The sequence below is a fragment of the Loxodonta africana genome, chromosome 11 (genome assembly GCF_030014295.1).
Source record: "Loxodonta africana isolate mLoxAfr1 chromosome 11, mLoxAfr1.hap2, whole genome shotgun sequence".
NCBI classification, from domain to species: Eukaryota; Metazoa; Chordata; class Mammalia; order Proboscidea; family Elephantidae; genus Loxodonta; species Loxodonta africana.
In genome coordinates, this window is record NC_087352.1 from 5,115,897 (window position 1) to 5,133,487 (window position 17,591).

The 17,591-nt window shown below is 53.8% G+C and overlaps 1 protein-coding gene across 3 annotated transcripts in view; it reads right to left on the reverse strand.

Moving 5' to 3' along the window:
- Positions 1 to 930: 930 nt before the first annotated feature.
- AKT2 (AKT serine/threonine kinase 2) overlaps positions 931 to 17,591 on the reverse strand; it is a 59,449-nt gene continuing 42,788 nt past the window's right edge. Inside the window, exons 5-14 of one of the 3 annotated variants that reach the window (XM_003420778.3) lie at positions 12,425 to 12,578; positions 11,779 to 11,910; positions 9,994 to 10,059; positions 8,973 to 9,041; positions 8,057 to 8,179; positions 6,671 to 6,799; positions 6,358 to 6,572; positions 5,731 to 5,818; positions 5,535 to 5,637; positions 931 to 4,472 (exon numbers count right to left, since the gene is read on the reverse strand). In XM_003420778.3, coding sequence (XP_003420826.1) covers positions 4,393 to 4,472; positions 5,535 to 5,637; positions 5,731 to 5,818; positions 6,358 to 6,572; positions 6,671 to 6,799; positions 8,057 to 8,179; positions 8,973 to 9,041; positions 9,994 to 10,059; positions 11,779 to 11,910; positions 12,425 to 12,578 — 1,159 coding nt within the window. In that variant the 3' untranslated portion in view covers positions 931 to 4,392. The remainder of the gene's footprint in view (positions 4,473 to 5,534; positions 5,638 to 5,730; positions 5,819 to 6,357; positions 6,573 to 6,670; positions 6,800 to 8,056; positions 8,180 to 8,972; positions 9,042 to 9,993; positions 10,060 to 11,778; positions 11,911 to 12,424; positions 12,579 to 17,591) is intronic. The other 2 variants (XM_023539912.2, XM_023539913.2) reach the window with 2 other exon arrangements.

Here is a 17,591-nt window from a genome sequence, read left to right on the forward strand (position 1 = left end):
AAAACAGCACCAGATAGCAACGTGAAGCAATACATAAAAAGGGGTGATTCCATTAAAAGGAGAGTACTGACAATATAATTAGACCTAAGATATTTGAGGTTGGTCAATACAGTGGGCATGTCCTTCACACTTACAATGACAAGATTATACGGGGGGGGGGAAGTGAAAATAATAACTAAATACATATAACAGTAAAATAAATTTAAATTACAGGGAAGTCAAGTTACAAAGATGCAACTGATGATAACATCCAAAGAAAAGAGGGGGGATTGGTGTAGACACAAACTTTTTATATGTTAAGAAAGTTAAGTTTGTATCAAAATGTAACAGGTAGTTTTAAATGTAAATTGCCCATGAGAACCACAAATAAATAATAAAATTATACAATAAAATTAAAATGAGGGAAAACAAAATAGCTCAGCACCTACAAAAAAAAAGAAAGAAAGAAAAGACAATCTATAGATAAAAAGATGTCAACAATGGGGAAAAAAGAGGACTAAAGAAGCCAAAATTCTCACAAAGTATAACAAAATGGAAGAAGTAAATTCTACCCTATCGATAATGACAGTGAACGTAAATGGATTAAACACTCCAAACAAGACAAGGAGTGACAGAACGTCACTGTCTTATAGACAGAATGTCTATAAGAGACACACCTTAGATACGAAGTCAGGCTTTTTAGGCTGAAAGTCAAAGGATGGGAAAAAAAAAAATTCTACGCAAACACTAACCAAAAGAGAGCAGGTATGGCAATACCACTATCTGACAAAATAAACTTTAAGTCAAAATCTATTATAAGAGACAATTTGCCAAAAAGATATCACAATTATAAGTACCTATAGAGCCCCAAAACTGATAAAGCAAACTCTAACAGAATTAAAGTGAGAAACAGACAGGTCTACGATAATAGTAGGAGACTTTAATACACCACTTTCGGAGAACAACTAGAAAGACACTCAATAAAGAAACAGAAGATATGAATAGCACTATTAAACAATTGGACCTAACAGACATATATAGAACACTCCACCCAACAGAAGCACAACCCACATTCTTCTCTAACGCACATGGATCATTTTCCAGAATAAACCACATTTTAGGACACAATGCAAATCCCAATAAATTTAAAAAGACTGAAATCATACAAAGCATCTTTTCAGACCATAATGGAATGAAGCTAGAAATCAATAACAGGAAGAAAAAGGGTAAATCTGAACAACACGCTACTAAAAAAACCCATGGGTCATAGAAGAAATCAAGAGAGAAATAAAAAAATACCTAGAATTGAATGAGAATGAAAACACAACACACCAAAACCTATGAGGCACAGGGAAAGCAGTGCTCAGAGGGAAATTCATAGCAATAAATGCCAACATTAAAAAAAAAGATCTCAAATCAATAGCTTAACTCTACAACCTGAAGGAAAAAGAAGAGCAAAAGGAGCCCAAAGCTACTAGAAGAAAATAATAAATTATCAGAACAGAAATTAATAGGGAATAGAAAAACAAGAGAATCAACAAAACCAAAAGTTGGTTCTTTAAAAAAAAAAAAACAATAAAAACAGACAAACCACTGGACTAGAATGACAAAGGAAAAAAGTGAGAGGGTGCAAATAACCAAAATAAAAAATGAAATTAGAGACATTACAACAGATTCAACTGAGATATTAATAGAGGATCACAAGAGAATAGTATGAAAAATTATACTCCAACAAACTTGAAAAGACAAAATGGACAAATTCCCAGAAATACATAGCCTACCTATACTAACATAAATAGAAATAGAAAATCTCAATAGACCCATAACGAGATTGAATCAGTCATCAAAAGCCTCCCAACAACAAAAGGCCTAGGACCAGATGGCTTCACTGGGGAATTTTACCAAACGTTCAGAGAACTGACACCAGCCCTGCTCAAACTCTTCCAAAATACAGAAGAGGAACATTACCCTGACACCAAAACCAGATAAAGACAACAGAAGAAAACTACAGACTGATATCCCTCATGAATACAGATGCCAAGATCCTCAACAAAATTCTAGTGAACAGAAATCTATATTAAGAGAATTATACACCACTGGAAACCCTGGTGGCGTAGTGGTTAAGTGCTACGGCTGCTAACCAAAGGGTCGGAAGTTTGAATCCACCAGATGCTCCTTGGAAACTCTATGGACAGTTCTACTCTGTCCTATAGGGTCGCTATGAGTCGGAATCGACTCGACGGCACTGGGTTCTGGGTTATACACCAAGTGGGATTTATTCCAGGAATGCATGGATAGTTCAATATTTGAAAATGAGTCAATGTAATACACATTAATAAAACAAAGGAAAAGAACCACATGATCATCTCAATAGATGCAGAAAAGGCATTTGATAAAACCCAAAACCTTTTCCTGATAAAATCTCTCAGCAAAACAGGGACAGAAAGGAAATTCCTTAACATAATTAAGGGGATAAATGCAAAACTAACAGCCAACATTATTCTCAATGGTGAAATACTGAGAACCTCCCCCTTGGGAATAAGAACGAGACAAGGATGCCCATTAGGGAGAGATGAAATCTCCCTCTGGGAAGTAGTAAATTTTTGTCTATGGTGATGAGCATCGACTAGGGGTAACAGTTACACGACTTGATTAATGTAGCTGTTATCACTAAGCTGTACACCAGAAAGAAATGGGCACACTTCAACCCCAAGCTGCCCAAGCCCAGAGGCACACCTAGCTTGCTCCCACCTCCAGCCTCTGCTTGGCCTCCCCCACCTGCTACCCCACCTTCTGGCTGGGCAGGGCCCTCTGAAAAGAACGGATGGGAACAGCTGGTGCGCAGGGACTGGACTCCATAAGCAAGGGAGGGTCCCAGGTGTCAGGCCAGCACAAATGCAGGCTGGGCCCTGGTCTTTATTGCTTGTACCGTACAAATACAAGAAGAAATTCAGAAAGGCCAGAGGGCGGGGGAGATGTCAGAGAAAAGACACACACACAAAAAGGAAAAAGACCCCCTACCACCCAAACCAACCTATCCCATCCCCGCCCCATGATGCCCTTCTGTGAACGGTCTAGTACAGGATGGGGGTTGGGAGGGTCAAAACCACAAAAATCAAATTCCAAACACCTGGAGATATTGGGTGGGAGAGGAAGGGAAAGGAGGGGAGACGTGGGCAGGGCAGGCATGGCTCCTCCCACTAGGTCAGCACCCTCCCGCCGCCACCCCAAGGGACGAAATGCTTGAGCCACACACACCACACACACACATTTGAGGGCCTGGCCACGCTTGCCCTCACAAACACACACACACAGCACACATGCACACTCGTGCAGATTCAAGCACGCACACCTGTGTGCATCCGTGTCCCTGACGCGCGTCCAGGCACCAAGTGCCCACAGCACAGCCGTGTACTTGCTCATGCTCACCTTAAGGCTGCAGAACGTGGGGCCTTGGACAGGCGGAGGGGGAGGGGAGGGGAGGTGACCTCCCTTCTCAGAGGCCACCCACCCCAACACAGACCAAACTCCCACCCCCACCCGCTCCTCCACCTGTCTACGGGCCCAATACTGTCTTGGTGTGAGATGTGTAACAGCCAAGGCGGGCGCCCCTCTGCCTCAGGCAGAGAACAGGTAATCCCTGCCCTCGCCCTCCGATGGGGCCGGGCCCACGCCCAGGGTCCAGCAGAAGGGAAACCCTGGTAAGGCACAGAGCTGGGGGCAGGGGTTGCCCCAAAATGTTCCTCCTGCCTCATCCCCAAAGCCAGGACAGCAGCTTGCGGGCAGGCAGGGCAAAAGCAGGGCCAGGAGGCAGTGCCCACCCCCAGGCCGTTCCTGGTTCCCCAAGGGTAGAGCTGAGGACACAGTGCCATCCACCCGAGGGAGCCCTAAACCCTCTGCTTCCACAGCTTCCCCAGGCCCCCGCCAGGTCCTGGACATTATTGCTTTTCTGCCCCCATGGGGGTAGGCCGGACTGCCTCATGTCAGGTCACTCGGAACCTAAGCCACAGTACAGCAGGCAGCACCAGGGCCGTTGCTGGACACGGAATCCCTCGAGAAGGCCACCTCCTCTGTCCAGCAGCAGCAGCGCGTAGATGGGTGGCCACGTTCCACGCTTCACCCCTCGTCGGGGCTTGTGTTGGTTAAAAAAATAATAATCTTCCCAGCACTCCAAAGGCCCAGTCCTGGGGCAGGAGCTGGAGAGTCTCCCAACACTAGTCTGGACAGAAAGGTGAGGGGGGACAGGCACTCCCTTGGAGGCAAGGGCTGCTGGGATGGCTGAGGAGTTTGGGAGAGGGCTGAACAAAGAGCTGGGAATGGGGTGAGGAGGTGAGGGGCGAGGACACAAAGAAGAGCAAAATAAAAAGGTTTTAAAAAAAGCCACCCGTGCCTCCTGTAGTTGGCGGGGCCTGCTCACTCGCGGATGCTGGCTGAGTAGGAGAACTGGGGGAAGTGGGTCCGCTGGTCCAGTTCTAGGGAGCCCAGGCTGTCATCTGTGGGGTTTGGGGAGGTAGATTAGGGGGCTGGCCTTCAGGGGGCCCAGACTCCCTGGTCGGGGGAGCGGAACACCAAAGGAAAGGGCCACAGGAAGGACTGTGGTCAGACCATTGGAGGAACTACACTGGCAGGCCCGTCAGAAAGGGCAAGGAAGGCTGAGGAGCTTCCTTCCTGGTAGACCTCACCTCAGTGTGGGCCACTCCTCAGGCCAGAGCCCAGCTCCTCAGCCCTGCAGCCCGCCCCTCCCCCCAGTGAATCCCCTGGTCCACCCCAGGCCTCTCGGCCAGTGCCCAGCCTTGGCCTCAGCTCTCGCCTGCTTCAATCCGCTCTCCAACCCGGCCGGGGAACTTTCTTGAGGTAACCCTGGTGCTCCTCTGTACGAAACCCACCATGGCCCCCCAAGACCCTCAGGAAAATGCTCCCACTCCTCACAGTGGCCCCCAGGTCCTGCCTCCTCTGGCCCTGACCCCCCCTTTCCTCCCCTTCCCCTGCCTTCTTCTGTTCCTTGACTATGCAATGCTTGCTCCCATTTCAGGGTGTCTGCACATCCCCTCAGCCTGGAGTGCAGCTCAGTGGACATGTGTCCTCCAGGAAGTCTCCTGACACCAGGCAGGGTCAGCTTTTCTCCTCTGGGTGCCCCCACCCAGTCCTGACGCTCTAGGCTGTCACGCTGCACACAGGTCCATCTCCCCATCTGGCCTGGGGCTCCACAAGTCTTGGTCACTGCTATTGTCAGCACTGCCCAGCACTTGGCCAGCCCCAAAGACCCAGGCAATTTAGGAAGACAACGATTAAGTGTGTCATCTCACCAGTGACAATGCTCCAGGCTGTCCGCCGGGAGCCCAGAGCCCCAGAATGTGCTACGGCCAATGGCTCCTGTATCCCACTGGCCCCTTCACCCACCAAGTCCAAGGGGGGCCAACAGTGAGAGGCCCTGCGAGCAGACCACAGGGCAAACTGTCCAGACGTAGAGTGTTCCCTTCCTGGGGAGCTGGGCCAAGAGCAGACCCGACCCCTCCTCACAGCCCAGGCCACCAGGCAAGGGCCCCGACACTCACAGCGGTCCGGGGGTGTGACTGTGATGGACTGGGCTGTGAACTCGTCGTCGAAGTACCTTGTGTCGATCTCAGATGTGACCTGAGGTTTGAAGGGTGGCAGGAGCTACGAGGAGAGGAGCTCAGACTCAGGGACCCTGGGAGGGGAGGACTGGGCCCCTGGGGAGCTCCTGCTGGGGTGGGCGGCTGTGGGGCTCACCTTCCTCTGTACCACATCCTGCCAGTTGATGCTGAGGAAGAACCTGTGCTCCATCACCTCCTTGGCGTCACTGGGCCCCCCGCCAAGCCTGGGCAGAGATGGGCGTCAGCACCCAACCCCCAGGGCAGCCAGGTTCTGGGAGACGGCCACTCGGGGCAGGCCTGGGCCTGTTATGTGTGGGCCCTGAACAGCCTTCAATGAATCTGTTTGCGCCATAAATGCCCTCTTCGCAGATGAGGAAACCAAGGCTCAGAGAGGGGAACTCACAAGCCCAGAGTCAGAGCCAGGGAGACTGCAACTCAGCCCTGTGTGGCCTTGCAGCCCACCCTCCCACCTATGTGTAGAATGATGGGTGAAGGCGGCTTGGCCGCATGGCCAGGTTCACACCCGGCTCTCCCACCAACAACTCAGGGACCCCAGACCAGGGGACCGCCCTGTTCCTTCCTCAGCGTCCCACCATAAAACCAGGTGGCATGGAGTATGAGGCCTCCCTGCGGGAGCTGTGCGGGAATGATGCACATCCACGTGTGGAGCACGCAGAGAACGAGTGCGCGCCTGCAGACACTGCCTTGTCCAGCCCAGGAATCAGAGGCGGCAGTGGCCGGGCGGGCAGGCGCCAGCCCTCACCTCTGCTTTGGGTCCTTCTTAAGTAGCCCAGCAAGCAAGGACTTGGCCTCGGGGCTGAGCGTGCGCGGGAAGCGAATCTCCTCCATGAGGATGAGCTCGAAGAGGCGCTCGTGGTCCTGGTTGTAGAAGGGCAGGCGGCCACACATCATCTCGTACATGACCACGCCCAGCCCCCACCAGTCCACGGCCCGGCCGTAGTCATTGTCCTCCAGCACCTGAGGGAGGAGGGCCGTGAGGTGCTGACAGGGGCCGGCGGGGGAGCAGGGATCTCAGCCGGGCCTCACATGTCCCTACGCCCCCCGTCCCCAGAAACCTCGGGCGCCAGGTACTCCGGGGTCCCACAGAAGGTTTTCATGGTGGCCCCATCACTGATGCCCTCTTTGCACAGGCCAAAGTCAGTGATCTTGATGTGGCCGTCTTTGTCCAGCATGAGATTTTCCAGCTGTAGGAAAAGTCAACGGGTCAGGGGCACGTTCTTCCAGGGCTTCCCGCCGCGCCTCCGGCACCAGCCCCTTCCTAGAGGGGGCTGTGGCTGGGGTGGCAGCCGCCATGCCAGCAGCTTCTGGGCATCAGGACCTACACCTCCCCGCCTGCTAGCCCAGAAAAGAGCAGGGGGAAATCAGAGAAGCCAGGCCCAGTCCCAAGCTGCTGGGCAGCGAGGGGGGAGTGTACTGGCCATACTCTCCCAGCCTCAGGTGGGAGGAGCACTACCTTTTATTGTTTTTCTAGTTTTTTTTTTTTTTAATTCTGAAATGTACCCCAGGAAAGAGCACAAAACAAAAACACCAACATGCAATTTAATAAACAGTATGAAGTAGACTCTTGTGTAACCTCCACTTGGTCAAGAAAGAATGCTGCCAGTTCCCAGAGGCCCCTCACGTGTTCCAGTTATTAACTATCCCCCCGACCTGGAAGCAACTTTCACTTCCTTGCTTTTCTTTCAGGCTTTTACCAGCTACGCATATGCCTGTAAACAACATAGATTCATCGGTCTGTCCGGTTTTTTTTCCGCACAACACGACGCCTGGGAAAGGCCACCACGCTGGGGCGTGGAGCTGTGGTGTGCTGGTTTGAACTGCTGCATGGAGCGCCCCCCAGTGGCTGTACCACAACACACCCCCCACTCTGCAGTCAGCAGGGATCTGCGCTGCATCCAGTTAGGGGGTTGTGAACCACCTGCTGTGAGCGCGTGCATGTTACTGAGGTGGGACTGCAGGGTCCTAGAAAACGTTGTGTTCAGTTTCAGTGGGCACTGCCAAGCCATCTTCTGAGGCAGCTGTACCAACTTGGAAACCCTGGTGGCGTAGTGGTTAAGTGCTACAGCTGCTAACCAAAGGGTCAGCTGTTCAAATTTGCCAGGTGCTCCTTGGAAACTATAGGGCAGTTCTACTCTGTCCTATAGGGTCGCTATGAGTCGGAATCGACTTGACGGCACTGGGTTTGGTTTTTTTTTTTGGGTAACAACTTATCCACCCTCCAGCAGCACAGAAGTGTTCACAAGAGGCTCGGAATGGTCCCCACCACATGGCTGCTTATGCCAGAGCTACCACCTTGGCCCTGGGTGGGGAGGGCTAGGGGCCCAGAGGGAGCCAGCCCCCGGGCACATGTCCGGGAAGCTTGGCAGATAAGAACAGGATCCTCCATGGCCTCGACCCTCCCCACCCCAAGGGAGCAGAGCTGAGAGGCTACCATGTCTCACCTTGATGTCGCGGTACACCACGTCCCGAGAGTGCAAGTACTCGAGGGCCGAGACGATCTCAGCGCCATAAAACCGGGCGCGGTCCTCTGTGAAGACACGCTCCCGGGACAGGTGGAAAAACAGCTGCCAGGGGGGTGGGTGAGGTCAGGTGCCCAGCCTACCGACCTGCCCTCACCCTCCCAGACCCTGGCTCCCAGCCCAGTGACAGAGCAATACCTGCTTCATGAACCAGCAAGTGACAGTGAAAGGGACAGAGTGAGGGACAGAAAGCAGGGAGGAGCTTACCTGAGACAAGAGCAACCCAGCAAGGGGTGAGGAGCAATGGACAGCCAGCTGGTGCTGACAGAAGATGAGGGAGGGAAGAAGGGCAGGAGGGACAAGTGGTGACAGCAAGCAAGCAAAAAGGAGCCCACAACCATGAGCTGCAGACAGCAGAAATCCAATTGGGCAGACGGAGCAAACAATCTGATCTGTGCTGTCATATCCAAGTGCACAGAGGAGGTGAGGGACAAGCAGGGGTGACAGGGAGGGAGCCAGAGCAACTCAGCAACAGCAAGTGGCACAGGAGGAACCGGGGAAACAGAGGACTGATGGGCTTCAAGCCTCATATGTTTTCTCTGGGACCTTTAAGAACAGCCTTTGCAAACTATGAGCCAACCACCCTCTTCATCCCACTGTCCTCTCCACACCTCTGGACCTGGGTTGGACCCTGAACTGGGGCAAGTCACTCAACCTGTCTGAGCCTCAGGTTTCCCGCCTGCGCAGAGGGGTTGTGGGGAGGGTGAAACAAGATGACCCTCAGCAAGTCTCTGATGTCTCTGACTCTCCCGCGGGCCCCCCATTTCACCCACAGCTCCCTCTCGGCCTCCCCCACTCTCAGGAGACACTCAAAAGCAAGGCGGGGCAGCCCGCTCACCTCACCACCGTTGGCATACTCCATCACAAAGCACAGGCGGTCATGGGTCTGGAAGGCATACTTCAGCGCCTGAGGGGTGGGAGGCGGGAAGGAGGCTCTGCCAAGCCCGGGAGGCGGGGCACAGCTAATTCTGCACATGCCCCCAGCCCTGACCTGCCCAACCTCACCTTCTGGGGGATGTTGAGTGAATGCCTGGCTCAGCGGGCAGGAAAAGGCCTACTATGTGGACCTATCTCATCCTCCGCCTCCAGCACAGCCTTTTAGAGGCCGGCCGGGGAGAACTTTTGTTCTGAGCAACTAGAGCTGTTTTACATCTCTCCTCCTCGTCTTAACAGTAAAATGTGTTAATTTACACACACACCCACACACACACACAATGCATGATGGCTTCCTGCACCAGGACAGACACGTTGTCAGTCAACAAACACTAGTTGTGACTCGGCTCTGAGAAGTCGTACAGCGAGTTCCTCAGAGGCCCTTGAGTGGACCCTACACATGACAACTCTGTTACCTGTCTTTACACTGAGGTCCCTGGTAAGACTTCACTTGAGTAAGGACTGTGGCTTAGTAGGACATCTGTACAGCAACTGAGCCTGAAGACACGACCCACATGTCATCCTTAGCCTGGGCCATTTAACTGCTGGCTGCTGGCCCTGATGGAGCGAAGAGCCCAAAGGGGCGTCTACCAGGCCTAAGCAACAGCAGCACAGTGACAACACATCTGCTCCCAGGACTACATCTTACGGCAGAAACACAGGTTCCCACCGTGACCCGCCGTGCGTGGTGCCCCTAATTCACAGCAGTCATACTCTGCGGGACCGTCTTCTACCGTGGGAGGTCAGCCGGCTGAGGCGCTTACATGACGTCACTGGCTATGAAGAAGCTGCTACCCCACTGACCTGGGGAGCCCCCCGCCGGCCTACATCCCATCTGTGTGCCACAGTGGCCAGGTTCAGCCCTCCCTGAGCTCTGTCCAAACGGGCTGGCCTGGAGGCCCTGCCTGAGGGGGCGTGGAACTCACAGTGAGGAATGGGTGCCTGGTGTTCTGGAGGACCCGGCTCTCGGTGACTGTGTGGGCGACTTCATCCTGCAGACAGACAGTGCCGGATGCGAGACTGGTGGCCAACACCAGGCTGCCCGCCCCACCCTGAGGGAGGTGAGGAGCCCTGTCTTGGTGAAAAGCACGTCCACTCCTAGCCAATAAATGCAGAAGGAACGACAGGATTCAAACACTACCATTCACAAGCCCTAATCAAACAATGGAGCCCAACGAGGATCCTGGGCGGCTCCCAGACCCAGGAGATGAAAAGTCGATAGGAACTTTACGATGGAAGGATCAGGCTGCCACCATCCCACCACTGGGACCCACAGATCAACTGTAACATCACTGCAGGGGGGCACCAGACATGAAGAGACCCCTGCAGTGATGCCACAGGATGTGGGGTCACCATCTACGGAGTGTCCTTGCCAAAAGAACAAACGATCCACTCAAGGCTGTAGACTCGAGTCCCCACACCGGTGGCATGAGCATCACCTGGGAACTTGTGAAAAATGCAACTTTTTGAGCCCAACCTGACCCACTGACTCCGCCGCCACTCTAGGGCTGGGTCCACGCTGACTCACAGGCCCTCCAAGCGACACAGGCTCGTCTGACCTCTGTTTACACAGCCTGCCTACCTGGAGAGCTGCCAAGCTGCACACCTGCGACAATTCAGACCCCTTGCTCTCCACTGGGACAGTGCTAGCCCTAGGGGATGGCTGGTGATGTCTGCAGACATTTTTTGATTGTCACAAATGCAGGAGGTGGGATGCTGCTGGCTTTAATGTGCCGAGGCCACAGATGCTGCTGAACACCCTACAATGCACAAGATGGTTCCCTATACAAAGAATGATCTGGGGCAAAACGTCAACAGTGCTGAAGCTGGGAAACCCTGCCTTGGGCCAACGGCACCGGAAATTGCTGTTCGTTTTGTTAGGTATGATAATAACCAGTAACCAGCTGCAGTCGACTCAATTCCAACGCATGGTGACCCATGTGTTTCACAGTAAAACCATGCTCCGTAGAGTTTTTCGTGGCTGTGATCTTTCAAAGGTAGAACGCCAGGTCTTTCTTCCCAGGTGCCTCTGGGTGGACTCAAACCTCCAATTTTTCAGTTTGCAGCCAAGCATGTTACCAGTTTGTACCACCCGGGGGCTCCAGGTATGATTTCAGTACCATGACTATACTCTTTAAAATCTTTACGTGTTAAAGATACGTATCTAGGTATGTAAAGGTGACATGATATGACTAGAATACGCTGGAAGATACTCCAGAACAATAAAACGGGGGAGGGGGCAGAGCTAATGAACAAGATTGGCCAAACGTTGGTGACTATTGAAACTGGATAATAATTACATGGGAATTCAGTGTATTTATTTTTCTTTTTAAAACTTTGTATAGGTTTGGAATTTTCCATCATAAAAACTTTAAAAAGGTGAAAGAGAAAGAAACAGAATTCCACTCCCAGCCCAGCCCTCCCCCTGGGCCACCCTCAGCCGAGCCCCACCCTCCCCAGCCTCCCACAGGCCCTTTATCGCCTCCTGGGACCTCCTCTCCAGCCCTTCAGCCCCCAGAGGATGGGGTGGGGGACTCCACATGAGCCTGCCTGCGGTCTCTGGGCCTCACACCCCCCATTCCCTGACCGGCCCTGGCAGGACTGAGCCCAAGGGGGACAGCCTGTAGGGGGAGAGGAGACAGGGGTGGTGGAAGGCATGGTGGGTGCTCAGCCTCCAGACCGTGACTCCCACAGGGGCTGGGAGCGCCCACCTTGGCGATGATAACCTCCTTCCGCAGGATCTTCATGGCGTAGTAGCGACCGCTGGCCTTCTCCCGCACCAGGATGACTTTGCCAAAGGTGCCCTTGCCAAGGAGTTTGAGATAGTCGAAGTCATTCATGGTCTGCCCAGGAGGGAAAAAAAGGGAGATGGGGGAGTCAGCGCCTGCCACATACCCCGTGGGAGGAAATTTTCACAAAGAAAGAGAAAAAGCAAAGGACGCTGTTGCCGAACGGCTCAGGCTAGAGGCCGGAAGGGAGGCTCTGGACAGCAACTGTGTGTGCTGAAGCAGCCTTCAGGCCTTGGTGTTCCCGGCATGGGCCCGCGAGGGTGGACCAAGGGTACTGACAGGGAGGGGCAGGTCGGCACCCTGCCCCAAGGAGGCTGGGGCTTTCCCTGTGCACAAACTGAACACAGCCATGGCAGCGGCTCTACCCAGGCTGCCCCATGCCCCATGGACACAGAGCAGCCCCAGGGCATCCACCTCCTGGAATCGACCCCTTCTGCCTGGCAGTCACGAAGTCTCTCTGCTGGGCCACTGCACACTTTGTATGGACACCCACGACCGGCAGGACCTGTACAGGGGGTGCTTGCAGGTCAGCAGCCCCCACCCCCTGGTCACCTGCCCCAACACTTACCACCTTGGCCCGCGCCTTGCTGACGGCCACTTCCATCTCCTCAGCCGTAGAAGAGTCGCTGGGGGAGCCACACTTGAAGTCCATGGGGTCCTCGCCTGGGCCCCGCTGCTTGAGGCTGTTGGCGACCATCTGGATGGCCTGCATCCACTCCTCCCTGTGGGGACACGTGCACCCCGGGGGGCCCTGAGTGTCAGCTCAGCTGCAGCTGTCATCCTCCAGGGGGTGAGCAAATGGCCCAATGGCCCCTGAGCCAGGGAGAGCTGATGGGACTAGGGCAGCCCGGCTGTGGTGGGTGGCAGAGGGCAGGAGTGGAACGAGGAGGGAGGCCATCTACCTGCCGGCACTGGCTTGGCCAGGGCCCAGCAGGTGCACTTCAAGGCACCTTTCTTCACAGCCTCTTGACAATGAGCAGCCACCCTGAGCCCTAAATGAGGGAGCCGTGGCTCCCTCCTCAGAGTTCCTCAGAACAAACAACAACCTCAAGTTTACAAGCCACAAAGGTTTTGTAAGAGAAAACCAAGAGTAGAAGGAAGCATTCATTAGCCAAAGAAGCTGAAGATCTCACACGAGGCCAGAGTTGGCTGATGGGACTCTGAGGCCTGTAGCCGAGGAGGGGGGTCGGGACAGGGTCCCAGCAGGACAGGACATAGAAGGAATCAGCTGACAGAGAGCCGGGCCCTAGCAAAAGGGAGACCGGTTTGGTGAACAAAGTAGTTCTGTCTGTCACTCATGAGTTAGAACTCACTGGGGAAAATTTTTCTTTTGATACTTGCCAACTGTTCTGTCTGTAGCTAGGAAAAGGAGTGAAAATGGCCAGAGACCAAAAAGAAAAACATATTTGGCTGAATGATACTAAACTGCCAACATTCCCCCGTTTTGACCTAGCACACCACAGTTTTAGGTGGTTCATCTCAACACATCTTCAATCCCCCATGTATTTTGCTTCTGTCTCTAAAACAACCACCTGACCAGTGAGAAAAACAGAATGCTCACCAAGAAGGAGACAATCCAAAGAGGACGAGCAGGCAACCTCCCAAGTCACAACGATGCGAATAAGCCCTGTGCCTTCATCCAGCTCTGATGGGAGTCAGAACAGGGTAAGCCCCTCACACACACCTTCCTGAATCTGCCCCACAGCCCAGGGGGCAGAGGGCATCGTTCCTGTTGTGCTCCACGCAGCCAAGGCCCTGCCCGAGGTCACGCAGGGAACAGGGGGCTGGAACTGGGACTCAGGAGTGTGAAGCTGACGCCATACCCCCTTGCACTGCTCCAAGTCTCCGCTTCCTTCTCTCTCCAGTGGGGCTGACTCTGTGTTCCACCAGTACAGCAGTGCACAGTTTCCCATGCTTAACACTGCTGGAATCCCGGTGCTTCTTACAATTGCTGTAAACCTATGCTGGTTTAACTGGGCGCTGGGTTTTGGGGTTTTTAGTATTATATAAAAGAACAGTGTCTTCCAGAGGATGGAGTCTCAGAGCCGATGAAACAATATCTAACCCCTAGGCTAACCCCTGGGGCTGCTGAGAGGTGCCACCTGGCAGCTGAGAGGAAGGACCGGCAGGTCTCTGTGCTGAGTAGGACACAGCTGAGTCAGGCCTCTTCAGTCAGATGTAGAACTGTGTGCAGGACTGTGTTACTAGAGCTGGAAAACGGCAGGATGCTCTTGCAGACCCCCTGCTCTAGAAGCAGGAGTGTCTCTGGATGGGCTGTCAGCAAGCTGGAGCCCTGGCTGCCTCCAGGCAGGGGAAGTGGGAATCTCAATCCCACCGCCCTCTTGTAACCTACCCCCTCCTCCCACATTACAGACGAGGGCTCTGAGGCACAGATTCAAACACAAAATCCCAGTAAATCACAGCAGTTGCTCCAGGCCTGGCAGCTGGAATCACAAAGACCTTCCCACAGGGCTGAGGGTCAGGGCAATTCTTGCTGAGCTCAGTGGTATGCTAAACTGAGTGGCAACTGAGAACGAAGCTCAAGGGCCCCCCTTTACCACAAAAAGGCTCCTGAAGTGGCCTACCCCTCGTGAGACCCCGTTTCATGAGACACCCACATTCGTACATGTGGACATAACCACCGGGGCTTGGCACACTGCCTTCCCTCCCTTCCAGGCACAGACTCTCCCAAGTCCAGGCAGTCTGCTGACCCCACAGCTCAGGTGTGTCTGCCCGGGAGGGAAAGCACTTCTGTTTGCCATAAGTGATGTGCCCCCAGCACCTGGCCAGGTCCTCAGTAGGTGTGTGGGGAAGGGATCAAGGGGGTGGCACAAGTCCGCTCCAACGTGGGGCCAGGCTGGCCTCTTCCGCCTGAGCCATTGCCTCAGGCTGGTGTTGCTCAGCTGGCTTTGCCCCATGTCCCCTTTGGAACGAGTCACAGCCTACATACCAACTCCTACGTTAATCTCCCTGTTTTTTCCCCCAAAAGGAGACAACATTCTGTGATCCAAAAACCCACTGCTGTCAAGTCGACTCCAACTCCTAGTGACCCTATAGGACAGAGTAGAGCTGCCCCACAGGGCTTCCAAGGAACAGCTGGTGGATTCAAACTGCCAACCTTTTGGTTAGCAGCTGAGCTCTTAACCACTGCGCCACCAGGTCTCCACACATTCTGTGATATGCTTTATCAAATTATATTTGTCCTCTTAGAAATTTAAAAGTGCCAACTTGGGGGCTCAGAGAAATCACAGAGCTCCTGAAAGATATGATGAATATATTAGGAGGAAAAATAGGCAATGAAGTGATGTAATATATATAAATAATGAGGGATTGTGGCGTGAAAAAACCTAAGATGCATAGTGTGATGTCATGTTTATAAAGAGAGGGCAGGAAGAACACCACACACAGCTCATCAACAGAGGCCTGAATAAAATGATGGCTCGTCCACACCTGGAAACACCTGAAGAAGCTCAGAGGGCTACTCTGGAGAGCCTTTTCCGAAGGCCATGGGCACGGTGACCAGGAGCAGGGCTCCGGAGGCACACGGGTTGAGGCTCAAATACCACTCTGCCGCACGGGCAGGCTTGCTGGCCCTGTAGACCGGGGCCACAAAGACGCTGGGGAGCAGCTGTGGGCAAAGCACTGAGCACAGGGTCTGGCACAAAGTGCTGAAGTCAAGGGAGCTGTTAACGACACTGGGGTGGGGGGCTGCCAGGACCTCTCCCATCCAGCCTATTCAAGCTACCAAATGACAAGGAGCCATGGCCCACCCCCCAGGACACAGGAGGAGGCTGGTAGGGGCTAACTGGGGCTCTCTTGCCGCCTGATGAGTCCCCAGTCCTGTTCCAACTGGACCGAGGTTGCAAGGTTGCAGCACTCAGCTTCCAGAGGAAAAGCAAGGGCCTGTATCCAGGACACTCCTCAAGGGTTTGCGACATGGTTGTCTGGGGCAGAGGGGAGCTCCCACCCGGGACTGAGGCTAGGGCTGAAGCACCTGCGCCCCCCCCAAAGGAGACCTCCCCACAGGGGACTCAACCTTCTTCACCTCCAAGACATGACAAGAAAAACAGCCGCACTGAGAAGCCAACTCCACAAACACCCCCTCATTTCATCCTCCTGAAGAACACTGGTGTGGAAACTGAGGCACAGGGAGGTGGAGTCACCTGCAGAGGACACAGCCAGGACACGGTGGAGCTGAGACATACGCCTGGGGACACTCTGCTCTTTCTCGGCCCCCCTCACCCCTACCCACCCTGCCCCTGTGCCAGCGGGGTGCTGAGGAAAGCTACAGCCTCAATTCCCAACTCCCGGATGAGGCCCAGGAGGATCAAGCAGGCGCGCTCTCTCAGGAAGGGTCGTGGACCAAGGGATGCCATGCTCTGGAGCCCAGAAGCCAAGCAAAGATAGGTCTCCCTCAGAACTGCTGGCCTGGACCGCCGTTTAGGGAGGGTCTCCTTTATGACAACAATAACGCCTACCACTTAGAGGGGTCCCTGGGTGCCACAATGGTTAAACACTGGACTACTAACTGAAAGGCTGGCAGTTCAAGCCCACCTGGAGGTGCCTCGGTTCTGCTTCCAAAAGGTCAGTCTTGAAAACCCTATGGAGCAGTACTACTCCGCACACATGGCGTCGCCAGGAATCAGAAATCAACTCAACAGCCTCGAACAACCACCACCACTTCCAGAGTGCTCACCACGTGCCAGACTCTGTTGTAAGCACTTTCTGTAATGTAACTCCTTCAGTCCACCCAACAACCCGACGAAGCAGGTACTGGTCTTCAAACGAGGAGGCTGAGGCACAGAGAAGCAGAGAGCTGCCCAGTTACTCAGCCAGTAAGTAGAGGCCCAGGGATATGAACCTAAACGTCCTTCCCACACCCCCAAAACATTCTCCCATCAGGGTGCTTTCAGGGACCTTCCCATCCCTCACTTGGGCTCCGGGGCAGGGGGAGGGCGTGAGGGAGGGACACTTGCCCGAACACCACCAGGCAGGGCACTGAGCAACAGCCAGCACAGGCTGTGGCCGGGAGCGTGGGCCTCAGCTCCACTGCACAGCAGCCGTGTGCCGCTGGGCACCCAACTCATTGGGCCCACTGGTCTCCCATGTAAACCAGGGGTCACAAAAGTGGTCGAGAGCACAGAGTCTGGGCATGAATCCTAGCTCTGCACCTTCCTGGTGGGCAACACTGGGCCAGCTATCTGACTCCCTGGGCCTCGGCTGGCCCATACTTAAGCGGGGACTACAGGGTCAGATGAGGGTGAGATAAGGAATCTGGATTCCAACTGTTCGTTTCAGTTCAAGCCCCCGCTGAGAACTTATATTTCCCCTCCCAGACACATGAATTGGAACCTGCACTGAAAGATCCCCAGGTGATTCTCATGTATGATAAATTGTAGAACCACTGCTTTACTAGTGGGGCCCTGGCGACTCAGTGGTTAAGTGCTCGGCTGCTAACCAAAAGGTCAGGGTGGTCTGAACCCATCGGCCGTGGGAGCAAGATGTGGCAGTCTGCTTCTACAATGATTACAGCCTTGGAAACCCTGTGTGGCAGTTCTACTCTGTCCCATAGGTCGCTATGAGTCGGAATCGACTCCATGGCAAAGGGTCTGGTTTGGGCTCTACCATCGGAGCCCTGGTGGCTCGGTGGTTAAGAGCTCGGCTGCTAACCAAAAGGTCGGCGATCTGAATCCACCAGCCACTCCTTGGAACCCTATGGGGCAGTTCTACTCAGT